At 45.0% G+C, this 27,092-nt stretch overlaps 1 protein-coding gene across 7 annotated transcripts in view; it reads right to left on the reverse strand.

Annotated features, from left to right (window-relative positions):
- The window catches only part of PPHLN1 (periphilin 1), a 578,487-nt gene that overhangs the window by 363,486 nt on the left and 187,909 nt on the right, over positions 1-27,092 (reverse strand). For all 7 annotated transcript variants that reach the window (XM_085653062.1, XM_085653061.1, XM_085653060.1 and 4 more), the window contains one exon: positions 1,034-1,095. In XM_085653062.1, the coding sequence (XP_085509188.1) occupies positions 1,034-1,095 (62 nt within the window). The remainder of the gene's footprint in view (positions 1-1,033; positions 1,096-27,092) is intronic.

Here is a 27,092-nt window from a genome sequence, read left to right on the forward strand (position 1 = left end):
GTGAGCCAGGCCACAACCCTTTTTACACCTCTCTGCAATGCAGCTCTGTGGCGCTTACTGGAGGTACCTGGTTGGCTAGTTAGACCCCAGGGACCCTCGGGATTGAAGAGGAATTAATTCCCCAACTTGAAACGCACCACAGGGCGTGTTTGCACACTTGTCACCTCAGCCCCCACCTCCCTTCACCACTGTGCAAACGCGCCCCGTAGTGCGTTTTAAGAGGTAGTTTTAATCCCCCTGCCCTATTATGTACTAGGGACTTACAGAGATGGTCATGCTAATCACAGGGGTACCCCAACGCATAGTGTTCCATAGTGTATGCAGGTGTTTTCCCTGTATTCTAAGTATCTTTTAGCATAGCACTGGCTCTAGGCCTGGTTAGTCAGAGTCAGTTACCACCAGTACCCGTCTGAAAAAGTTGTGAGCACAGGATGATTTTGCAACAAGGCCTCTTTCTGCTCCTCTGTTGGTTCTTTCTGCACATGTCTTGCTTCTTCCTGCACTTTTCTTCGTCTTTGTGGACTTCTGTTGCTTCTTTCTGCATTTCTTTTGATTCTTTCTGTGCGTTTTTTCTTCTTTCTTCACATGTCCTACCTCTGTAGGCATAGTTAGAAACTAGCATTTAAAAATCTTTGAAATCCACAAAAAAAACACATAGGTTTTAGGCACGTTATAGTTAGAAATTAGCATTTAAAAAAACCTTAGAAATTCACTGAAAAAACCATAGGTTTTAGGGAAGGTTATAGTTAGTTGGACATTTCACTCGTACAAAACCATAGAAATTCCCCCGTTATAGTTAGTTCAGCTAACTATAACTCACGCCCCCGCAATGCACTGCTGATGACGTCACATATTACATCACTAATGACATGGTCAGTGACATCACTGATGACATCTCAAATGTTTTATTTTGAATGTATGAACAAATGACACAACCAGTCTGATGGCCAAGATGTCACAACAGAATGGTACAGAAACTTTGAAAGGGACGTGCGTAATCACTGAAAAAAATTAATTAAAGTCTTGTTTTTACCTGTATTCAGGTTGTCGGCTTACATGATGTTCATCCCTATGCCATCTGTACCCTGGATCTTCCTAAAACATGGTAAATAATTTTTAGATAATATAACATTTCATTTGTTTATAGAAATACTGCATTAAGCTTACGAAAGACAATGGAAATATTAAGAGAGGAAGTCGAACATAATGACCACTGACACTCATGTACTCTTCTTCTACTAAACTTAAGATGTCCAATTCCTGGAAAGATAAGCAGAGATATCATTCACAACAAAATATTCTGCTTTTCAAAGGAAGATTTTGCTCACACTTTACAACTCATGTGGGTGCTGAGGCTTCCCATCGGTCAAACCTTTACTCTCAGTCCATGCCTCTGGGGCACTAGCAGAGGGGATGATGGTTGGTTATCGGCACAAACTGGAGCTTTAGAATTGCAATAACAAAATTCTCTATGTTGAGCATTTTTGACTAACTGCTGCATCCTTTCCGCCTAACTACACTGCCATAGAGGAATATCAATTACCTTAAAAAATCCGATAGGGTAAAGGAACCTGACAGATAGCCATACATTGGCAAAAATCTTCTTGAAAGGGTCAAGGGTAAAAGAAACAAGCATTGGCATAGTCAATAGGTCTCGCCTTTGGGACCTTATAAGTGTTTAGCAATGCAACAGTTGCAACTAAATACTTATAAGGTCCCAAAAGCGAGACCTATTGGCTATGCCAAGTGGCCGTGAAAGTGAAAGTAATCGCGGTAAAGCGCGGCGCGCGCGCCAGCGCACATGCACTGTAGCTCTAGGCTGGCCTGGTAGCACTTTTTGGAGCCCTCTCAATAAGTCTCTCCAGACCAGCGCATGCGCTGGGTCAGGCGAGACCTAAAAACCGGATTTGGTGCAAACAGCTGCATTTGGGACAATTCAATACTTTTCCTGCCTTCTTTGACTAAGAACAAGTTAAAAACATATTTTTGTTTAGCTATTCTGGTGCATAATGGGTCTGGATTCCCATATGACCGCAGGAGTTATTTGATGTTTAAGAATCTGGAGTACAATATGCTGGTTAATTAACCGCTACTCCATGGATACTATATTGCAGAACATTTGCATGGATTTTCTAGAGATATCCCCAATTTGATCAGTCCTACCCATTTTACAAGCAAGAATCCTCGCATTGATGTTACAAAGATGCTCTCATCTCCCAGGAGCAGTGTGTTAATTTAATCCTTCATGAAGGCAACATCAGGTTGACAACCCAATCCCAAACACTTTGATTAAAAGCATGCTGGAACCAATTGCTTCTTGTTGGTTCCTAGTGATTGCTGTTGTTCCTAAGAGTATTCTTCCAAATTCTTAAGAAGTGTACCAAATGTTTTACTTATTTAAAAAGCTTAAACTGGTGAGCAAGATACTTTTGGCCATAACAGTTATGTTTCCGGGCAAGCTTGTTAAATGGTGGACAACAAATCAGATCAGCTAGTTTAATGTTAATCCAGTGCTCCATATGGTAGATGAGACCATGCATGCTTACGATGCGGGAACAAGGCGTTGTATTCCTGCATTTGCTTCCCAGTACTTTGGCAGGCTTCAACATGTTGTACAATACAGAAATAACTTCCATCTTGACCATAAACACAAGTATCAGCTGTTCATTTCAGGAGTAGTTCATATTTTACCTTGCTAATCTATGCATGTCTAGATGGTATCCTCCAGAGTAGGCTAAATTTCTACTCCTGCAGTGTGCCCACCCTTTAACATTTTCAGATCCGCCGTTTAATCTCCTGTTTGGCTTAGGGCTCCCTGGATGATAACAAGGTTTAGATTAATGTGTTCTCCTCTGGAAGATTTCTACCATAAGAGGCACTGCCTCCATACAATGAACACACGATTGCTTCCAATTTTCTAAATTGAAACCAGACAGAATCTATTAGGCCTAGTGACTAGGAACATCCCTATAACCAAACCAGTTAAGGTTAACAATAAGATACTCTTTCTTGTTCGACTCTTTACTCTAGCTCACAAAAACCGACTTTTATGTTGAACCAATTCTAAACAGATGTAGGTTTGCACACGAACAGTAGAAGTGTAACATACAAGTAATTCACACATCACTATTGGTTCAAATCTTAGTGTAGAAACATGTGTCTATACCACAAAACCATTCTCAAGGGCATTGGGAAACTAGGCGTGGAATCTATGCAATCCAGCTCCAAAATTTAGAAATGCTACTTTAACTGTTTTCATTCCATTGAAAATATAAACTTGAACGTACTTCTGAGGAAATGGGGTCTCTATTCAAAATGGGAAAACAAATCGCTCAAAGCTAGGTTTCAAGACAGATAAAAAGCCAAACTAATAGGTTTCAGATACCCCCAACACTCAAAGAAAGGCTCTGTAGCTTAAGAGAAGAAAAATCCCGTAACCCTGATTGAAGTAATGAACAGAAAAAAATGACAGCTTTCAGAGCATGCATACAGCACAAACTGAATACAACCAAGAACATACGTGGATTTCCTAAGTATTAATGACACCGTGTAAGGTAAAACATTCATTCATTCATTTGATCTTTATTTCGACATTTTTTCAGTCATAAAAGATTACAGTTAAAACAGTTAAAACATATATAAAACCACAGGAGATAAATAAACATTTCATAAAATCAGATTATCAAGCAGGGTATGCAACCATGATATACAATCACCCCTGGATGCCGCTGTAATGAGAGAACATCTCTTGGACCACATAGCTAACAGGAGGCTTTCTGGCTTTACTGTAAGCAGGGCAAAAAAAGAGCATATGTAGTTCATCTTCCTTAATCGCACCGCATCCAGGGCAAGAATTGTTCGTTGGTGTAGACCACTTACTGGTAAAGGCCCTTAGTGGTAGTGTTGCGAATCTCCATTGGATATATAACTTCCTAGCTCCAACTGGGTAAATAAAATTCAAAAACTCCTCAAAAACATATGAATGTTTAAGTGTTAAAAAGGTTGTTGTCAGAGGGCCAGCTTTGGAGTCATGCATCCATATATTTTGTTTGTAGTCCAAAAAGGACTTCGTAAGCATTTTGCATGAAACCCCCCTGCATGCCTGTTCAGGCTCATACCAAAGGTACGATAGTCCCATTTTCCCCAGTTCCTTTTTCACAAATGCAAGCCAGGGGATTTTCGCTGCACTACCATGGTTCAGCATATCCTTTAATTCAAGCCTATAATTGGACAGTTCTGGAGTTATCCATAGCCTGTGCCAAAACCTAAGAGGTTTCAGAGCTAGCTCATCCTGGATAAAACTCAGTCCTAAGTCCAATCTCAGCGGAAGGAGGGGTGTGCTTTGGGGGAGTGCAAGTAGCTGCCTCATAAACTTGTTCTCCACGTTAGGAATTTCGGGCCTACAGGTGTACCCCCCCCAGAGTTCCCCACCATAAAGAGCCGATACCCTCGCCTTCACTTTGTAAATCTCCGGTGCGGGGCTCACTGGCTTGATTGTAGATGTATTAGACATTTTGAGGATGCCGCCCACTAATTGGGAGAGTTTAAGTTGTTATTTCGCCTGTTGGGGGCCCCAGGAAAGATTTTCATTGATCGTTACCCCTAAATATTGTAAAGTCTGTACCCTCTCCAGTCTAACCGAACCCAGGATCGGTGTTGGGCGGGTCGATGCCGGGGGGCTGAAAATCATAAATTTGGTCTTATCAGCATTGATTTCCAGTCCGCGGCATCGGCAAAAGTCTGTAAAACCGTCCAGCACTCGTTGGATCCCCGTGGGGGACTTGGAAAAACAAAATAAGGGTTTCCAATGAGAAAACCAGAACGTTCTATGCTTTTAAACAGCTGTAGAAAAAGACTTAGGACTCCAGCGACATTTACAGTAAGATGCTAAAAAAGTTGTTTTGATTTGACCAAGAGAGAAATAAAACAAGTGAGTGACTGATCTGCCTAAGGGTTTGAGTGCATTGTTGATAAAACTCACAAACATGCCATAATTAAGCATCATCACTTTCCCTTTAGGAAGGCGTGCCTACCAGTGAAATGTTGAGAAAGCACTCAGTGTCATAATTTTAAGTTTGATAAGGTTTCCAAGGAAATACTAGTCCTAAGATTTTGTTCTGAACCTACGGAAAGGAGAAAAGACACTTACAGGCACAAATTGGAAGAGACATGGCCTTGTCAGCCAGAGGAAATGGTAAGTGTTGTTAGGTCTATATAAAAATAATATTGTCAAAGTATTATGACGCAAAGTCTAGCAAGGAAATCGGAAACTTGCTATTAGACCCACCCTCGAACAAATATTGATAGAAAATGCAAGTTTGAGATGAAAGAGCTATGCAATGCTCTTCAATTTCAATACTTGACAATTTCAATCAAAACTCGTATAAATCCAAGCAAAAGGTTTTATGATACATCCTACTATGGAACCTCAAGTTTTGGGAAACATACTTAAGGCGATGGGAGGCTGGTGGCGTGGTTACGGTGCGCTGCGGAATGGCTGCCTGCTGAAGGAGCTCCGCAGGCCGGGCTCCGTAATCCTGAAAATACCATCGTTCTAACTTAACCTAGCTCCCTGAAACTTGAGGTGCCGACAGCCGCATCTGCGGGGAGCGCACGGCAGTAATCGGGGTGCGGGAACCCAGCAGAATCCCTGGCATAATCGGAGGAGAAGAGGCGTAGCGAGGATCGAGGCGAAAATGGCCGACATGCTGTGGGCTGCATCTAGGTGAACCGTGCATGACGCGCAAGGTGGCGGCCGCCGCTATACTGCCAGGGCCGTGAGTGCTGCCACAAGAATCTGCTGCTAACTGCAGGGGCAAATTCCGTCTCCACGCGCTGCGAGATGGTAGAAGGTGGAGCGGCACATTGTATTGCGCAGCTCTATACGTGCGGACTGCTGGAAGTGCTCGAGATCCGTCTCTGGAGCCCTAAAACAGTTGCCTACCGTGTGGATTGCCCTGCAGCGGTGACGAGGGGACGGCGGTGGTTGCAGGTGCTGCCCAAGAGGACCGATGCCTAACGGAGACTAGGTGAGTGCGGCGAGGCCTGCTTTCTGAGTTGGGGCTGTGCCGACCTACGTGACGCGGCCTAGGCCTCCTCTGGTACTTGTGCCTTGCGTGGCTTGGGTACGGCGACGAGCGTTGGCTGACCTCTGCTGGACTTCTGGGCCTCTCCTGCTCCCTCCACCCAGGGTGATCTTTGCTGTGCCGATCGGTGTGTGGGGTGATCGGAGGTGGGCAGCAGGCAGCACCTGGCTTTACCCTTGCAACTGCGGCGGGGGTGGCACTGGCAGTGTGCGGTCCTACCGAGTCACTCGTTTCGCAGCTCGGTTGGGGTCCCCAGTTCCATCGCCCTGGACAGGCTGAGACTGCACTGGACCTTCATGAGGCATATCTACACCGGAAACTTCTCTGACAGAAGTGGGGGCAGACCTTAATAGCGGTCGATCGCAGATGCGAATACAACACTGTGTGTCCTCGTGTCCTCTACTGTCGTCGGTGGCTGCTGACTGAGTGGAACTAGGGGTGCAGCGCCATCATTGCTTCTGGTTGTGGCGCCCTGAACCCGCCGTCCTAATATCCCGATTGCCCCACATGGCACAGTGGGAGTATGCTGGGGACATCTACACCTGTACTGATCTCACTACTGTGCCCCTTGCTTCTGTGGAGAGTGGGTGTGGTGTTCTACACACTTCGGAGCACCTGTGTACTTGATTTACAGTCCGGGGGCAGCCGACCTGAGCTGGTGTACGTCGACACGGATTGGTGTGGTGGGACATAGTAAACGAGTGGGCACTACAATTTAAGTCATTACTACTTCATGATCATGGGCAAGGCAGACCCCAAACAACACAAGATTCCGTTCGAGAGTAAGCGCCAGACACGCACTATGGACTCATCGACAGAGTTGGGCGCTGCTCAAAGCACGGTTGACGCTGTAGAGAACTCTGAAGACGACATGCGGTCTATTTTACTGGAGGTGCGCTCCAGTCTCAAAACCATTGATAGTAAAATTGACGCGCTTACTTCCAGCCTTTATGCTGTCAAGAAAATAGTGGACATTCATGAAACCCGCCTTGATGTTCTGGAAAACAGGCTATCTGATACACAAGACTCGCAGGCCGGACCTAGAACGCAGATATGGAGCATGGAAAAGGTGCTGGAGGTAATCAAGACGAAAAATGAAGACTTAGAAGCGCGTTCCCAACGGAACAGCCTTATAATTCTTGGCCTTCCGGAATCGACAGCTATCTCGAAAATTGAGCTCTTCATTGAAACCCTCTTGTGTGAGCTGTTTGGTTCGGTGCTTTCCCAGGTCTTGATCTTGGAGAGGGCGCACCGCTCGCTTGGACTCCGACCGGTGCCGGTACACCACCGCGCCCGATCATTGCACGCCTCCTCAACTATGCGGATAGCGGATAGGGACGCTATCCTTAGAGAGGCGAGGACCAAGAGCCCCATCACTCATCTAGGTAACAACTTGTCCTTCTTTCCAGATTACACCCCAGCTATGCAAGCTGCTCGCAGGAAATTTGTACCAGTAAAAAGGCTTCTGCAGTCTTCCTGTATTCCATACGCCGTGCTATACCCTGCCAAATTGAAAATCACTCATGACGGTCAGGCGCATTTTTTTTTTCTTACAGATCACAAGTTGGCTTTGAAATTCACAAAGCACATTTGCCCTTGCAAAGCTCCTCAGGTCACCTCCAAAAGCTCCACGAGATCGTCAAATCTGAGCGAAAATAACTAATGATTATCTGCCATGTTACACTTTGATGTCACTTATCCACACACAATGCCTATGTGCTCACAATAGATGGTTGGGATAAACATGAGACCACGGACTTGTTACACGTGTGTGATAAGGGAAATATCTTGATGGTATACTATATCTATGTCAATGTTAAGCTGTTGGTACACTCACTTTAACTTTTGAAGAGCTGGTGTGGGTTTAATGTTATAATAGCCTGGCCACCCGGCCACATGGTAGGTGTTGGCCGTCATTCCTTACCCCCACGGAGATCCCCTATTTGTTCGAATTCTAAAATTGGGCTCGGGGTACGACTAGGGAGGGTGAGAGGTTTACATTCTCGACCTAATTGGGAGATTGTAGTGGGAGGGGGGTGGATAAAGGGGTTAACTGCATTCGAACACAATAGATGTCTCGATGTTGTAAATAAGAGATTTGTTTATTGTGATTGTATTGACACTAGGAATGGGGAGTGCATTTTTAGCATGGTGTACTATGATTACCAGTTGACTGCTCCATCTGTGATAAACAGCGCTGCAGGGGACCATGGGTGATGGTTACAGATTCATGACGTGGAACATTAGAGGGCTGAATTCTCCCAAAACAATCTGCCAAATCTTTGCATATCTGAACAGGCATGGCACTCAGATTGCCTTTTTATAAGAATCCCACTTGACTAAGGCTACATAGGCGAAGACTGCACACAAATTGGCTGGGTTTAAACTAGCCTCCTCATAATCCTCGTATGCTAGGGGAGTTCTTATTTTGATTAAAAAGGGTATCCCATTTACACCACATAAAACTCACATAGATGACGGGGGCCGCTGCGCTATAGTTCAGGGTAAACTTGGGATCTCCTTGATCACTCTCATAAATATGTATGGTCCTATAGCAGATGAGCCAGAAGTATTCAAGCGAATGTATGGCACACTGAGAGAATGGCCGGAGACCGCCATTGTATGGGGGGGTGGAAATCTTAATACCTATTTGGACCCCAAACTAGACAAATCCAGCCCGCAAGGCATCCGCACGCCTAAAGTGGCCCAAAGTGTTAACAATGCTATGTCAGAATTTGGGTTGGTGGATGTCTGGAGGCTTCGCAATGGCACAACGAGAGAAGGAACGCACGCCACCCCTGCACATAACAGCTGGTCTAGGTTAGATTACTGGCTCCTGAGGGAGGATGCAACTGAATGGGTAACTGGTGTCACTATACTTCTGCGCACTCTCTCCCATCACAACCCGGTGCAACTAGTTCTTAATATTCCTACCATGATTCACCGGCATTTCACCTGGCGATTTGTATTGTCGGCCTTATTGGATCCTACTTACAATGACACGATTCGCAAAGCAATAGAACAATACTTTGAGGTCAATAAAGACACGGTGGGCAGTGCTGCAACATTATGAGAGGCATTTAAAGTAACGATCCGTGGAGTCTGCATCAGCACTACAGCCGGCATCCTAAAAGATCTTAGAGCCCAACTCACTAAGATAGAGACTGCCCTACAGGAGTTAGAGAGTGACTATACTATGCCCATCCCCAGACACACTGGCACGAATACATGAGCTGGTCCTAGAATATGACACGCTAGCGGAATCGGAAATTCATTACATTTCACACCGACATGTCGCCAGGAAATATGGAGAGGATCGGAGACCGGGCCGCAATCTAGCTGAGAAAATCAAAACGGGTGCAGAACATCCTCACATAGATAAAATAATCGACTCCCAGGGTGTGGAATATTACAATCTTTGGACATAGTAGAACAGTTCCGAGGCTACTATGCTACAATGTATACCTCACAGGGGACAGGGCCAGACTCTGCGGTGGAAGAAAATTTGGAGGACATTGCCTGTGTGGTTAGCTGATGGCCATCAGGATTATCTAAATCAACCAATAGATGAGGCAGACATAAAAGCAGCGATTAGTGCCCTACCAAACGCAAAGGTGCCTGGGCCAGATGGTTTCACCATAGAATTTTACAAAGCATACACAGATCTCATCACACCTTACCCACTTGAGGTATATGCTGAGGCGCACGAGACCAGGGTTCTACCTTCGTCAGGCTTTAATTATCACCCTTCTGAAAAATGACAAGCCTCCTGACGCATGCGACTCATATCGTCCTCTCTCGCTGATCAACACGGACACTAAAATACTAGCAAAAATTCTGGCCACTAAGCTTCAGCCATGGATGCCTTGTTTGGTCCTGCGGACCAATCTGGCTTCATCCCGGAACGATCCACATTTCATAATCTGCGGACCATCTTCGCGATTCTGCATGTCCTCAACCCAAATCTACATGCTGCGGCTGTGATGCTTGACGCGGCTAAAGCGTTCGAATCCGTTGAGTGGAGCTATATGTTCTGCATCCTACAGCGAATGGGGTTTCCACCAATTTTCCTGGGCTGGGTGAGAATACTTTATGCTAACCCATCTGCGCGGGTCCGGGTGGAAGGTCTAAAATCCGAGCCTTTCTCTATCAAACGTGGCACTCGTCAAGGGTGCCCACTATCACCGTTACTGTTCGCTATTGCACTTGAACCCCTGGCATGTGTGATACGCCACAGGCACTGGGAAACGGCTCTAAATTTTAATCATAGAACAGTCGGTATATTCCTTTATGTCGATGAGATGGTGCTCTTCATCAGAGAACCTTCTCGGTATTTGGCACAGGTGTTAAGAGAATACATTAGATTTGGACTGATATTGGGCCTTAATATTAACTGGGACAAGTCAGTTATTGTGCCTCTGACTGCGAACACCCCTCCACCACCTATGGAATATCCACTGGTTTGGACAGCAGACCCGGTCAAATACCTGGAGGTTTGGATTAATCGCGACCCGACGTCGTTATACGGGAGAACTAGGTCACACTGGACCAGCAAATCGACAAATGGATAGCATTGCCATTGGCCCTAGTGGACAAGCATCACGCTGCGATATCGGTGACACAGGAGGCGGGCCCCATGCGATTACTCAAAGAGGCAGGAATAACTACTATGCAGGACCTTTATCCGGGTGGCACCTTCCTCACCGTCGAAGCTCTTCAGTATATTACTAACCCTAGATTACTTTTCCGGTTCACTATCCATAGACTAGCAATGAAATCGCATTATAATACATACGCGGTAGAGCCTCCTGTTCTACAATATCTGCAGTTGCTATTGACTACTCCTACAAGGAGAAAGTTAATCACAAAACTATACAGGGCAATAAGAGCCGAGAAAACCATTGGGCCAGATAAGAGCCTTGCTAGTTGGAATGACCGGCTTACCCCACCTTTGACACTTGCGGAATGGGAACATGTCTGCAACCTTACCAGCAAGCTTACACCGAATGGAAACCTCTGAATCATACATTTTAAATATTTACATCAGGCATATCACAAGCCCCTTCGTTTACACAGATATGGTTTACGAGATTTACAGATATGGTTTACGATATTTACACAGATATGGTTTACGAGATTCTAGTAGCTGTAAGCGATGTGGCCAATTGGAAGCTGATTGTATGCATCTCACTTGGGATTGTGAGAGGGTGGCGCGGTTTTGGAGGCAGGTGGTGCAACAAATACAGGCAATGTCTGGGTCAGAACTGCAATGTATACCACTGGTATGTCTACTGTGTTATGTTCCTCATGGGAAAATTCATACGCATTGTGCTGCTGATGGCCAAACGCTGAGTTACTATAAAGTGGGAAGGCGTACAAGCACCAAAGGCTGAACACTGGCTTAAAGACTTGATATACTGCAAAGACAATATGGAATTATATACAGAGGAACTCCAGATGTTGTCCAAGCCCAAAGACATTTGGGAGCCTTTGCGTCAATTCCTGCAGCAACAAGCCATGGCTGACTCTCAATCTGGAGCAGATTAATCTCATGTATGGGAACGTTTTACCATTCAAGGTGCACACTGGGGTCACTGAACTGATATGTAATGCTTCTGCCCCCCTGTGTTGATCAATCAAACATTTTTCTTTTTTTTGGTTGGTTTTATACATAAGCTGCCTTGCATGGTAGGGATGTTGCTTAATTTTGCTTGAAAATCAATTTAAAAAAAAAGTGTGAAAAAAAAGGTGATGGGAGGCTGCTTGCAATAAGGCGAACCACTGGCAATAGGTTTGGGTAGCACTCCAACCTATTTTTCTTTTGCTCACCATGCCACCTTGCTTTGGGCGTAGCCATATGCAAAAAGATGCAAAAAGGTGCAAACAATGGGTTGGAGTGCTGCCTCCACACAAGGATACAAGTCTTGCTTATGCTGCTGTATTGTACTGTATTGTAATTGCATTTATATACTGCTTATTACCTCCAACGAGGCATCAAAGCACTTTGACGAGAAGCACGAATACTCCGGAGCCCTAAAAGGATTACTGGTGAATTAGTATAGTAAATTATGAAAATAATTTCATAATGGGTGGATATGTCCGTTGGATTGAGAAGGATAGTGGAGGGATAGAAGAGTAAAAGGTTTGCATTTATAGAACGCTTACTACCCCTGATGAGGTGTTGAAGCGCTTTTCGGTGAGTAGCACACTACTCCAGAACCAGAAACCAGAAAAGGATTAGTATAGGGAAATATGAAATTAAATTTGAGTGGTGGGCAAGTTAGTCTGTTATTTGGATTGAAAAGGATAGTGGAAGATAGAAGAGGGAAGGGTTTGCATTTATATAGCGCTTGCTCCCCTGATGAGGTGTTGTAGCACTATTTGGCGAGTAGCAGGCTACTCTGGAACCCAAAAAGTCTTAGTGGTGAATTAGTGTAGGAAAATATTAAATTAATTTGATTTGAGCGGTTGACATGTTAGTCTGTTTTTTTTTCGGAGTTCATGGCAAATGGTGGGGGTTTGGGATGAGTAAAGGGCAGGTGGAGGGGGAAAAGTCAGAGAAAAAGGGTTTAGAAAGGCTTGTTTGGGAGATCTAAATAGTAAAAGAGGTATGAGATGATGCAAAGAGGGAAGAGTCTAGAAAGGTTTGGAATGAATGGGAGAGTGGAAGTAGAGGATTTATTGCGAGAGATATAGGGTGAGATATAAGGTAGTGCATTGGATATGCTGAATTAGAAGCAAAACAATAACATACATAAGTACATGGAATGTCTCTCTCTCTCTCTCTCTCTCTCTCTCTCTCTCTCTCTATATATATATATATATATATATATATATATATATAAGTAGAAGGTAATATATGTAGATTAAAGTTGCATTTAATAAACTCAAGACTTTCAAGTGTTTTGCTGTACTTTGAATTAATTTATTTTTCTGTGGTTTTTTTTGTAATTCAATAGTTAAGCAATTCTAGATAAATAGTTATGATAAGACTTATTTATGAAATCAATTATATACATGTTAAACATAGAATGTAACTAGAAGTAGTATGTACATCTGTTAAGCAGTACTAACAAATATCTATATCTTTAAAAACATAATTATGCTGCATGCTTATATAAAGCAATACACATGTAGGTAGACATCTACAGTCCAATTAAATGCTTATATTCAGAGGGATATGCTGTATATTTATGTTTGAGTATGGTGGTTATGTGGAGAAGAGTCAATTCTTGAGTAGTCTTCTGAAGATAATGTGGTTATCAGTGGATCTTATGTTTGGGGGTAAAGGGTCCCAAGGCTTGGCTGCTTGAACAAAGAAGGATGTGCCACCCATGTTTTTTTTCTGGTACTGTGAATTTGAGGCAAGGTGCCACTCTAGAGCGGAGGTTCCTTTGTTGAATGTGTTTTGTGATTTTATTGCTGATGAAGAGCAGTCCTGTTCCATGTATCGCTTTGTGGGTGATACAAAGCAGCTTGAATGTGGATTTTCAGGCAAATGGTAACCAATGTAGGGCTCTCAAGGCAGATGAGATGTGGGCCTGCGGTATTATATGTAAGTAGTCTGGCAGCCGAGTTTTGAATCCGTTGTAGTCATTTCATAGTTGATAAAGGTAATCCGTGATAGAGGCTATTGGCGTAATTGAGTTTGGACAGAATAAGAGAGATGGTAGCTTGGACCTTGTGTGGGAATCCCAGGTAGGGGAAGATGCGTGGCAGAGTTTTTATAGTAACAAAGCTTGATCTTGCTAGTTTGTCCACTTGGGCATTCATTGATAGCTTGGAATCCATGGTCATTCTGAGGTTTTCTTACTTGCTTCGATACTTTATGCGGTGCTCCCAGATCATCAGAGCATAGGGCGAGTGAGTCATAATTTTTCCAATCGCCACATGTATTTCTGTTTTGGAAGAATTGAATTTGAGATGGTTCCTTGTCATCCACTGATACACGGCTCTGAGACAACTGCAAAAATTGGTGAGTTTCCACTGTTTTTGGGGCATTCCAGTTGAAGGAGTATTTGTGTGCCATCTGCACAGTTATAACACGTGAGGTGAAATTGAGTGATCAGTGCCAGTAATGACTTCATGTAGATGTTAAAAAGCATGGGTGAGATGATAGAGCCTTGCTTTTGTGAAGTATGGTTTGGAAGAGAAAGATGGGTATGGGTGACATTAGTTCTGTTGTGAAGGTAGGATGTGATCCAGTTGAGAGCAGTTCCCTCTATGCCGTCTTCGTAGAGTCTTTGTATCAGAGTGTCCTGGGCAACTGTGTCAAAGGCAGCTGAGAGGTCCAAGAGAAGTAGTAAACAGTGCCAGACGACGATAGCAAGAGATAATGTCTTTATTGTTTCAACATAAGTCATAACCACATAAATAGTTACAGCACCTCAACAACCCAGACTTCAATCACAATACTGCTGTCTCAAGGTGAGTTGTCCTGCCAAAATATAACTTGGTATAGACGTGAAAATTACTGAATTATCTGTTGTGTATGAGAGTGCCAGTGTATCAGTACACAATGTTATAAAGAATGTCTTAAATATAGGAATTAGCCACTCACGAGAATGACTTCAATATAGGAATTAGCCACTCACAGCGTGTAACCCTAGACTTTGTGCAGAAAAGTTTAAAGTGCATTATTGTGTCACAACCCCCCATGCTCACTATTACAAACCTCACTGAAAAGATAAGTAGCGGTCAGTGATGATTTTTCTGAGGACTCAACCATTCTCATACATATAATATGCTTCTTTGGCTTATTTAGCAGCATCAGAGCCAATAGTAACAAGATTGTTCCAAAAGTGATCAAACCCTAAATGCATTATTTTTATTTTTAAATGTTCTGGTTATAGATTATTGTAGACCTTGCCCTGGGGAAAAAACTTATGTTATTGCTTATTAGGCACATATCCCCATGGTGGTTTCTATTAAAATATAGCAAGTACATCCAGGGGTGGGGAAATCATATCGCCCGACGCCCGAGCCATGTTGATTTTTACCACGGGCAAGAAGATTTAATGTCTATATTGTCCGATGGACAAGTAGACATTAAACCGCATGCATAATACAGGTGGGGCAGTTCGGGACTCGCAGCCAATCAGAAAGGCTGCCAGAGAGCCGGAGACACTTTTGAGGCCTGTGATTGGTTAGCAGCCCAGGACTGGGCTCTCGCCAGTGATTGGCTGGGGGACTGAAACGTCAGTCTCAATAAGCGGTAGTCTCGCTTTCTCAAGCTTAATGGGGTGGACATGCAGAACCACGAGGAAGCTGTCTCAATTTTAACATGAGGGTAGCAGAAATATTTCGGTGCTGGTGGCGTGACCCGAGATAGAGGTGAGGAGAAAGGGTGGCATTAATGTTACCCGGTTAATGCCGAGTGAGCTTGCGGCACCAGGGGGCGGGGTGTAGGAGTACAGTTAACTTTATTCTCTCTGCTCGCGAAGGAAAAAAAATGCAAAGATCCTGCCGAGAGCTCAACGGATTGCAGTGACAATAACGGTATTATGCTAGTGCTCAGTTCAGAATCCAGGAAAGAAAACCGAGCGCGCTAACTTGGGGTTTGGAGTGGTCTGTTGTGTAAGTGGAGCTCTGCTATGCAACGGCTCATATTATACTAAATGTGGCGTTAAAGAATTGTATCGGGTTGAAAACATTTCAAATTCCGGTGATCAGTGTCTCAGCTACACCACACGGTAGCATTATAGCAAATGAGCAATATGTTTGTTTTACCCTGTATTGCCCATTACAGCTGGTGGAGTGATGGGACGGCTTTCTTACTCTCTCTTCTGCTTTTTACTCACTCTCTTAATCTGCTCCCCCTGTCTGTCTCTCTTCCTCTTCGCGTTAGCCCCTCTCCCTGCTTTGCCCCTCTCCCTGCTTTGCCCCTCTCTCTGCTTTGCCCCTCTCTCTGCTTTGCCCCTCTCTCTGCTTTGCCCCTCTCTCTGCTTTGCCCCTCTCTCCTCCTTTTCACTAGCTCTCTCTTTATCTGCTGTCCCTGTCTGCTCTCTCTTCCTCTTCTCTCTCCATCTTCCCTCTCCCTCCCTCGCATTCACTTCCTTCCCGTACCGCCCCAGCCAGAGTGCTGCGCCTCCTCGCGGGTCGCCTCCTCGCCCTCCTTGCCCCACGGTAATCCACAAACAGTTCGGCCTCGGATGCCTCATTCTGCAGCCGTATAATGAAAACAATGATTGCAGGGCGAAGAAAAACAGGCCGGCTCCATTACACACCAGAACTGGATGGCGATTGGGGCAAGAGCTGCAAACAGATGAAGACAGCTTCCCTCCAATGCCCCCTAGAACTGGATAGATTGGTCTCCCGGAGCCAGTTGTCGTACTCACTGTGGATTTGGAAGAAGCACTGGATCCCACCTCCGAACGGGTGATTCAAGGCTCAGACATAGCCTCGGACACTCAAAATACTATCGTTGTTTCCTGCCCTAAAGGAAGAGCTGCTGGACTTCCAACTGAGGAGAGGAATAACCCTAAACTTGAGGAGAAAAAGCCAGGCACAACTCACAGAAGACCTGGCTGTGTGCACCATAAAGATAAATAATTTGAGGAATAAGGAGCTGTCAGCAAGTAAATATTAAACTACCAAGAACTTTAAAAAAAAAAAAAAATTGATGGGGCGGATGGGTGATTTATATTAATTTCCTTTAGGGACAGAAGCTGCTATCTGTTACCTGCAAAGTGCCTGATCAAATTTGTCTACTTCTTGCCCGTATGAGATTTAAGGTGGTGAACAGTGAGCCGCTGTGTGCTGTTACATAATATATGTAAAGACGAAAAGATGTTGAAATTCCAGGGTCCCGAATCAGTCTCATGTCTCAGACACTCATTCATTGGTGGCCTAATAGAGTGTGTGTGCCTCACATTGCACACACTGTGACATGAGTTAACACTATCCGTCTCATTCACTCTCCCTCGCCTTATTTTTCTCTCACGGGCCCATGTTTCATGCTCTCTTTCCTGCTATTTTTTGTAACATGTGTCTGTTTAACTACCTTTTGAAAAACTGCTTGGCTCGTGAGGATCGTGAGTGCTACCTGCAGCCATGTGCTGCAAGCGCATCGGCCCTGTCTCTTCCTCCCCAAATCCCCCTCCTATGATCTAACCCACTGGGGTCGGAGCAGGGGAACTGCAGGTGTCTTTTTACCTTGTATGTGGTAGCAGGTGCAAAAGCCTACCAAACTACCATACTCATATCTATGGCACTTAGGTTACAAACCAATCACTGCAGCATACTCTCGACCTCCTTAGCTGTCTTCTTATAGGGAATGGAGGCTGTAATCTGAAAGTGTCAGTTTGCCTGTGATGTGATCAGATTTTCTCAAGCTCTATTTAGACAAAGTGGGCTCAATGCTTGGGTACGTTAGAGGTACATTAAGAATGTTTAGACTGTTGTTCTCCCCCCTATTGCTGCCCCTCAACCTCATTCCCAGCCCAAAATCCCTCTCGATGCCTGCACTCGCCCATCCACATTATTTTTCATTCTGACTACAGAAATGATTTTCAGGGGATCTCAGGGTCATAAGCCCACATTGTCACTGGTTCAGTGTCACTACTAGGTGGAATCAAAGCCTCCAGGACAAGCCCCTGCAGATAAAGAGCTGAATCATTGCCCCCTTCACCTGCGGTGACCAGAACCTCCTTCAGCAGAGACCCTGTGTACAGGCATCTCACAGCCTCCACCTCTACCCCAAGTAATCCAGGGCTGGCCCGGCTCTTTTGACAGTTGGTGGAGATGAGTGTCCTGCAAGATGGATGCTTGTGGCTAGTATCAGGCTGGGCTGTTCCCATGAGGCACAGGGTCAGACTGATTTGCATATGGCCATGTCTGAACTGGGGTGGCAGAGTGGGCTAAAGAACGGTGATGGATTAAACCCAGATCAGTTGACTGGGAGTGAGTGCTTGCAATGTTCAACACTCCGTCCATCATTTCCTTTGGTTTTTGCTTTGTTCGCCATAAGTTGGCAGGGTATGCTCAGACGTGAGTCCCTTGCTCACTTTGCCACTGGATTCAAGCAAGCCTGGCTGAAGACGGCTGAAATGCCAGAAACCGGTCCTAGGAAGCTTGATACTGGTCCAGGGAAGACATGGCTTGGCAGTTCAGGCTGGACTGTTCCCATGAGGCACAGGGTCAGACTGATTTGCATATGGCCATGTCTGAACTGGGGTGGCAGAGTGGGCTAAAGAACGGTGATGGATTAAACCCAGATCAGTTGACTGGGGGTGAGTGCTTGCAATGTTCAACACTCCGTCCATCATTTCCTTTGGTTTTTGCTTTGTTCGCCATAAGTTGGCAGGGTATGCTCAGACGTGAGTCCCTTGCTCACTTTGCCACTGGATTCAAGCAAGCCTGGCTGAAGACGGCTGAAATGCCAGAAACCGGTCCTAGGAAGCTTGATACTGGTCCAGGGAAGACATGGCTTGGCAGTTCAGGCTGGACTGTTCCCATGAGGCACAGGGTCAGACTGATTTGCATATGGCCATGTCTGAACTGGGGTGGCAGAGTGGGCTAAAGAACGGTGATGGATTAAACCCAGATCAGTTGACTGGGGGTGAGTGCTTGCAATGTTCAACACTCCGTCCATCATTTCCTTTGGTTTTTGCTTTGTTCGCCATAAGTTGGCAGGGTATGCTCAGACGTGAGTCCCTTGCTCACTTTGCCACTGGATTCAAGCAAGCCTGGCTGAAGACGGCTGAAATGCCAGAAACCGGTCCTAGGAAGCTTGATACTGGTCCAGGGAAGACATGGCTTGGCAGTTCAGGCTGGACTGTTCCCATGAGGCACAGGGTCAGACTGATTTACATATGGCCATGTCTGAACTGGGGTGGCAGAGTGGGCTAAAGAACGGTGATGGATTAAACCCAGATCAGTTGACTGGGGGTGAGTGCTTGCAATGTTCAACACTCCGTCCATCATTTCCTTTGGTTTTTGCTTTGTTCGCCATAAGTTGGCAGGGTATGCTCAGACGTGAGTCCCTTGCTCACTTTGCCACTGGATTCAAGCAAGCCTGGCTGAAGACGGCTGAAATGCCAGAAACCGGTCCTAGGAAGCTTGATACTGGTCCAGGGAAGACATGGCTTGGCAGTTCAGGCTGGACTGTTCCCATGAGGCACAGGGTCAGACTGATTTGCATATGGCCATGTCTGAACTGGGGTGGCAGAGTGGGCTAAAGAACGGTGATGGATTAAACCCAGATCAGTTGACTGGGGGTGAGTGCTTGCAATGTTCAACACTCCGTCCATCATTTCCTTTGGTTTTTGCTTTGTTCGCCATAAGTTGGCAGGGTATGCTCAGACGTGAGTCCCTTGCTCACTTTGCCACTGGATTCAAGCAAGCCTGGCTGAAGACGGCTGAAATGCCAGAAACCGGTCCTAGGAAGCTTGATACTGGTCCAGGGAAGACATGGCTTGGCAGTTCAGGCTGGACTGTTCCCATGAGGCACAGGGTCAGACTAATTTGCATATGGCCATGTCTGAACTGGGGTGGCAGAGTGGGCTAAAGAACGGTGATGGATTAAACCCAGATCAGTTGACTGGGGGTGAGTGCTTGCAATGTTCAACACTCCGTCCATCATTTCCTTTGGTTTTTGCTTTGTTCGCCATAAGTTGGCAGGGTATGCTCAGACGTGAGTCCCTTGCTCACTTTGCCACTGGATTCAAGCAAGCCTGGCTGAAGACGGCTGAAATGCCAGAAACCGGTCCTAGGAAGCTTGATACTGGTCCAGGGAAGACATGGCTTGGCAGTTCAGGCTGGACTGTTCCCATGAGGCACAGGGTCAGACTGATTTGCATATGGCCATGTCTGAACTGGGGTGGCAGAGTGGGCTAAAGAACGGTGATGGATTAAACCCAGATCAGTTGACTGGGGGTGAGTGCTTGCAATGTTCAACACTCCGTCCATCATTTCCTTTGGTTTTTGCTTTGTTCGCCATAAGTTGGCAGGGTATGCTCAGACGTGAGTCCCTTGCTCACTTTGCCACTGGATTCAAGCAAGCCTGGCTGAAGGCGGCTGAAATGCCAGAAACCGGTCCTAGGAAGCTTGATACTGGTCCAGGGAAGACATGGCTTGGCAGTTCAGGCTGGACTGTTCCCATGAGGCACAGGGTCAGACTGATTTGCATATGGCCATGTCTGAACTGGGGTGGCAGAGTGGGCTAAAGAACGGTGATGGATTAAACCCAGATCAGTTGACTGGGGGTGAGTGCTTGCAATGTTTAACACTCCGTCCATCATTTCCTTTGGTTTTTGCTTAGTATCAGAACTCTGCAGCAAAACCTGCACAGTCACCGTTCCATAGAGATGCATGTGCAGTCTGCACATGTGGGTGCCAGTGCCTAGGACGGTCTGTCAGAGAGATTCCTGCCTGTTGTGCTAAATGTTAATGGGTTGGTCAGTGCATGAACTAATAGAGGTTTCATAATATCCCACTGATTAACGTAACTTTCATTTCAACTAAAGCTGTCCATTATTATACATGTAGTTACCTGAAGGTGAAACACCACAAAAATTTAGAGAATATTTGTTTTTTAAGCCACTACTTTGATCCCCCCCCCCCCCCCCCCCACAGGCTCTCTAACCCTGCCTCCCCCTTTTCATGCAGCATCACAGTTCCCATACTTTTTTTTAATGCACTTCAACCACTGAGTAGACAGCTCGCAGGTTGTGCCTGATACCACTGCTGCACTCACACTGCCCTCTGAATACAGTATTCAGGACTTGCTGCCATGGGGTTTGGAGAGCAGGGCAGGAGAAGTGGTAGGCGGAGGGCCTCCTGTCATAGACTCCAGACTGAAAGAAGGGAGCAAAGAGTCCCCTTTTTTTAAAGAGAGAGTGGGACTGCCCCACCATTTTACCAACCACCATCCCTATGCCCTTCACACACACATACCCACCCAGCTCCCAACCCCACAGTTACAGCCAGAGCTGCCGACTTTGAACCTTGGGGACCAGGTTCAAGTCTCACCATTGCTAAACATCCTGAGATTCTGGGCAGATCACTTAATCTGCTCTGTCCTAAAAACAAATGCTCATGACCTTGTGTAATGTAACTGGTGCTCATGAAAAGCACACCAATACCTTTGCAAAAAATAAATGCCCACACGACAAGCATGGTGCTTTCCTTTCACAGATGAAGCAGATTCTGAAGCTTACCCAGTTTTAAAGGTGAAAGGAAAGAATCCTGAACTCGGACTTTATACCATATGCAGTGCAAGAGGTGCAGGGAAAGTGCCTCAGTGTTTACGCCTGTGTCCTGGCTTGATAACCTAACGTGCATTTTTAAAGCACATGTTCACCCAGAAGAGTATCTTCACACTGAATAACATTTGTTTATTGTTACCCAACTCAATGTTACTAATTTTATCGACCTCAGAAGGATGAAAGGCTGAGTGGACCCAGCAGGATTTGAACCTGTGACCATGAGGTTAAACACAGAGCCCTACAGTGGACGCATTAGTCCACTAAGCCACCAGCCCTGATATGTCATGAGAGGAAAGTAAAATAAAGTAGTGGCGCTTTGGATGTTTGTTCAGCTATTATTGGATCTAAATCCGCTTTAGAATAAACAAACTTCATTCACCAGATACCATTTGACTATCCAAGAGGTCAGGACAAAGTTTCCAACTCTACTGTGACTGTGCCTGGGCATCCTTGCTAGGTGTGACATGGAATGCTGAGTGGTTGCAGTTACTCACTAGCCCCCGTCTCAATGATGCTCAGCTCTGCACTTCTAGATTTACTGTCTTTTCAAACTAACACTCCTTCCCTTCTCTGAAACTAACGCTTGCTTTCCAGCTTTGTGAGTATAAAGATATCACTGCTGCTACATGTCCTACAGATCTGAGAGACAAACTTGAACATCAATTGGTGAGCTGCACTTTTTCATGTTAGGGTAGCTTACTCAGCTGCTGCCATTACTATATGCAAGAGAGAACCCTGTACTGCTACTGCCAGTGCTGCATATGCTCTTTGTGTGGGAGAAGAATGTAAAGATGTAGCGGTGAGTGCACAATAATATAAACACACCATACCTGACCAGAAGTGTAAAAGGAGAGATTTATTTAACTGCCTATTACTGCCTCTTGTGTATTTGTACTTAAGTATCCTGCCTCAGTGAGCCGCAGCACATCTGCTACTTGATTTTGCTGCCCCATGAACCGTTCGTAAGCTCTGCCAAGAAGTGCAGCTATTCCCATTCACAAGTTTATCAGAGCATCACAGCTGAGTATTTTTGAAGCTGGACAGCTATGAGTTCGCCCTATGATGAACACCCTTCTATCCTACAGGTTCATATTTCGACAGTCTTGTCTGTGCCAAAAACACTTCCAGAAATGTAGTAAATTATAAGTCTGCACTCTGCCTTTAGGTACTATTTCTCTTAATATGAAAATGTTTTACATGCAAATTAGTTGATAATTGGGTGCAATGCACACTGACACATCTGCACGCATGCTGTACAGCCACCCTACAACAGTTGCATTTAAGAGTGCATGACAATGCATTGCATAATTGGACTTGCACTTGAAATATATATTGCAAAGTATGTTGCACTGATTGCAGTGCAGGTTCTCTTCGTGAAGACCTCCCATAGTAATTTATGGAATAGGCGGGGCAAGCAGTTACCTTCCCAGGACAAGTAGATCGGTGAAACATTTTGTCCCTTGGCCAAGTAGATTTTGGAAAAATTTCCACACCCCTGACATCCCAGGTGCAATAATGTCAGAAATGGGTCAAATACCCATTTCCAAATACAAGGGAACTAGTGGTGTACAAGGGCCCAGCTTTATTAAAGACCTTGAAAAATGTAATTTCTATTATCTGCAATTACCTTGCCTTAGTATAATCTTATAGTTTGGCTCAGTGAACTGCTGTGCTTTCTGCCTATACACTTGCATTATTATGCTCGGGACCAACTACCAATTTTATGTTTGAGGTGCAGTACAGCATTAAATGTTCGCAGCCTTTTTTTATATGATCAAGCCAATCTAGTTTGTGATTGAAGTGTATACCCAAGTAATCTAATGTTGATACGCTCTCAAGATCTTGTCCATTAACTATGAGTTACTTCCTCAGGGAAGGCGACAGCTTCATTAGTAGAATGAATCTGTAGATCTTTACCCTTACCATATTCCTCAAAATCAGACAGCAACCTGTGCATATCGTTTTGTGTCAGAGAGATCACCACTGCATCATCAGCAAAAAGGATTGTCACCTTTGCATTGCACAATTTCGATGCATCAGTGTTATCTTTGTTTAGGTGTGTACCATCGTCATTAAGATAAGACTAAATAAAAGTGGTGCTAGAACACAGCTGTAGCACAAACCTGTGGGACAAAAAATGTTTTACTACATTACCCAGATGCCCCGTATCGAACACATGCATTAATTTCCATGTGCAGACCTTCAATTGTCTGTGCAATGTGATTCCTACATTTTGAAGGTCTTGCCACAATTTAGGTCTGTTAAATAGGTCAACTGCAGATTTCAAGTCGATAAAAGACAGGTACAGGAGCACTTTTCAGCATGTTGGTGTATTTAACACTAATCATATGTAGCCTTGAGTGTACATACCCCTTTACAAAAACCAGCTTGGGCATCAATGAGAATCAAATTTGTCATCCGGGCACTGCAACCCGATAGCGAGGGTTAGCAAACATTTATTTATTTGATGCCAGTGTAGGCCATATTCATCCACAGCCCCACATTTTCTGTTTTCCATCAAACAGTGAAAGGAGAGTTCCATTTGGACTTGCCAGTTAACAATTCAAATAGTACTGAGATACAATTACCAAAAAACACTCTTATGCATAAACTGCTTTTACAAAATAATTATTAGGTTGGATGAGAGAAGCTCAAGCAGGATTCTGATTTACAGCTTGTTTGAATTGCTAACATTGCAAAAAGGAGATCTGCATTATGGTATGATACTTTTTAAAAACACCATGCTGCTATGATCTTAAAAAGTTGTGAGATGAAATTGAAAAGGTGTGAACGAATGGAAGCCTGTAGAAAGGGAAATTAGCAATTTTCTCAAACGGTGGTAAAAACTATAGAATTATTACGGTTCAGAAATGTTGGCATATACTATCAAAAAAGGTCTGTGGCTTGTTTGATCTGTAGCTTATTTTTCTTAATATTTTGGGTTGATAATTAGAAAAAAATAAAGGAAAGCAATACAATCATGTGCAACCTGTGCCATGGTATTGCGGAGTGGATCTTAGAGAAACCAAACACACAGTCTATGTAGGAGAGCATAATTAGGGCACATGCTTTTATACCTACAGTGATTTGGGTCTAGCTAGCAGTCAAGCCAGGAGTCGGACCGGGACTGCCCACTACAAAACCCAGTCCATAATAGGTTCTCCACCATCTGCATATCTTGTAGAACTTACGGAGACATCCCCTACTGGGCTATATCACCTTTTCTGCTGCCATGTAGCGTTCCATCCCCTTCCGCAATTCATGCACAGCAGGCACCTCCGACGCACCACAGTATTTAGCCACATCCCCTTTTGCCACCACCAGTCCCAGTACACTAAAGAGAAGCTTGAAGCGCAGGACATCCACATCATTTGGATCCCCAACAACACAAACCTCAGGTGTAACGGGAGCGACACCTCCAATATGTCTAAAAGTTTCTGAATAAATTGTCTGCTAGTAAGCCTGTATACGTGGGCATTCCCAAATTCTGTGTGTAAAAAGGTTCCAACCACCTCATCACACTGCAAACAACGGTATGGAGGCTCTACCCAGGTTGTGTAGTCTCTGGCAGTCATAGATTGGCCAGTGGAGTATCTTAAATTGATTCAACTGCAATCGCAATTTAATAGTCACTTTGCAAGGGTGCATTAGTGCCGGCTCCCAATCTATGTCTTCGAGGTCACCCATGTCACGTCCTTATTTTTCCCTTAACTTGCCCAGCGTGTCTGGCATGTTGCTGTTGATCATCCTGTATGTTGCGGAGATAACACCTTTTCCTAACTCCTCCATCAGTACCCGTTCCTCTAGTGAGGCATAGTCTGGGATCTCTGACCCCTCCAGCCCCTCTGCCTGCCACGCAAGGTATAGTTGTGTGTATTTAAAAAACTGGGACGGATGTAGATTATATTCCCTCTGCACCGAAGAGAAGGGTCTGATATCCCCGTTCTCAAGGATATCTCCCACTGTCGTGATGAGTTTAGTGTCCCAGGCCCCAAGCCCCGCAGTTTCGCCACCTCTTTGGGACATGTCCCTTTTCAGAGAGGTGTTTCTCTAGTAAACTTGTGTTCCCACCCAAGTGTCCTAGTGGCCCAATCCCAGGCTGTCAGAGCTACCTGCAGGTGGGAACGCCGCCCCAGTATTGTGTGCTCAAGACGAAAAGTTGGATGATCCTGTGGAGCATTAATGATTATCAAGTGCGCCGCCCAGTAGTAACCTTCAACATCCGGTAGTGCAAGCCCCCCATTGTAAGGATTATGCTGCAGTGTTCTGAGCTACACTCTAGAGTGTCTGCTGTCCCACAGCAGGGTCCTCAATTTCCCATTAATTTTAGTGAACATGGTTGGGGACACCAGGTAATGTGCGCTCTGAAGCATATAAAGTAGTTTGAGGGGCGTAACCATTTTGAAAAGGGCTGCCCGTCCCATCAAGAAAAGTGAAAGACCCCCCTCCATCTCCAAACGTCAGTCTGTAAGTTTGACAGTACCCTGCCAACATTACGAATGGAGCAGAACTCCTTCTGTGCCGTTACAAAAATCACCAAATGTTTGAACTCATTCGTGGCGTCGTGAAGCACTAAGTATGTGGCGTTCTATGCCCAGAATGGGCTGCGTAGATCCGTAGAATTTGAAAGAGCGCCTGGATAGTGTTTGCAGAGTCTGTTATATAGAGGAGTATACCATCCACTTAGAGTCATATTTTTTCCTCTTATTCATCTTCTTCGGATATCTGGAACCCTCGTATTCCGGAATGTTGCCCCCGGAAAGATTCCAATTTGAGGGCAAACAGAAGCGGGGACATCCCTATCTGGTATCCCCGCCTAACTGGAATTCGGCGGACATCTGCCCATTTACCCTGACAGCAGCGACAGCATTACTGTATAGAACCCCCACCCATTTCCTGAACTGATGGCCAAAACCGAATTCCTGCAATGTCTGTTCCAGAGATGGGCAGTGGACAGCGTCAAACACCTTTTCAATGTCCATAAGAATTGATCATTTTAGTACAAACAGTAAAGGGGGGAATTGGGTGAAATAAAAAGTCTAAATCACTGTAATTATAAAACGGGCAGTGATTAGAAGCAAGCAAGGTCTGGATGACATGACTTCTTATGGTCCAATACTTTATAAAGTGAGACTTGAAAGGGTGGCTTCCTATAGTATGAAAATGTATTGTTCCCGATGAAGTAGGGAATGCTTAATTCCAATAAATTATTTAGGATGTAAGTGGGGAGCGTTTTTAAACCAAAAAGGAATATGCTACTTACCAGTATGCATCTGTTCTTGGCATGTAGAGCTGCAGAGTTGTACACTTAGCATAGATCGCCATCTGGTGTTGGGCCCGGATGTTTGCAGTTTGTTTTTGTTCTTTGGACAGTCTTTGGAAGTCACGAGTTCGGTGACTCCTCCTTCGATCCGTACTGCGCATGGGCTTCGGCTCCATCCTCAGATTGTTTTTCGCCAACAGGGAAATGATGGAGCGTAGTAATAACAGTGAGAAACCCATGTGTGTTGTATCTAAATAAGATGGACTGGAACGGATACAGGTAGCCGGGGAGGCGGGTGGGCGTGTACAACTCTGCAGCTCTACATGCCAAGAACAGATGCATACTGGTAAGTAGCATATTCCGTTCGAGGCATATGAGCTGCAGATTGTACACTTAGCATAGATTATATAGCAGTACCCAACCTTAGCGGCGACCACCGGTATCCGTTGCAGCGGTTTGAAAAAGTGTCTTCAGTACAGCCTGGCCCACACTAGCTTGCTGCTTGGAATGCACATCTACACAGTAATGTTTTGTGAA

Source organism: Triturus cristatus, chromosome 4_1, assembly GCF_964204655.1.
Source record: "Triturus cristatus chromosome 4_1, aTriCri1.1, whole genome shotgun sequence".
NCBI classification, from domain to species: domain Eukaryota; kingdom Metazoa; phylum Chordata; class Amphibia; order Caudata; family Salamandridae; genus Triturus; species Triturus cristatus.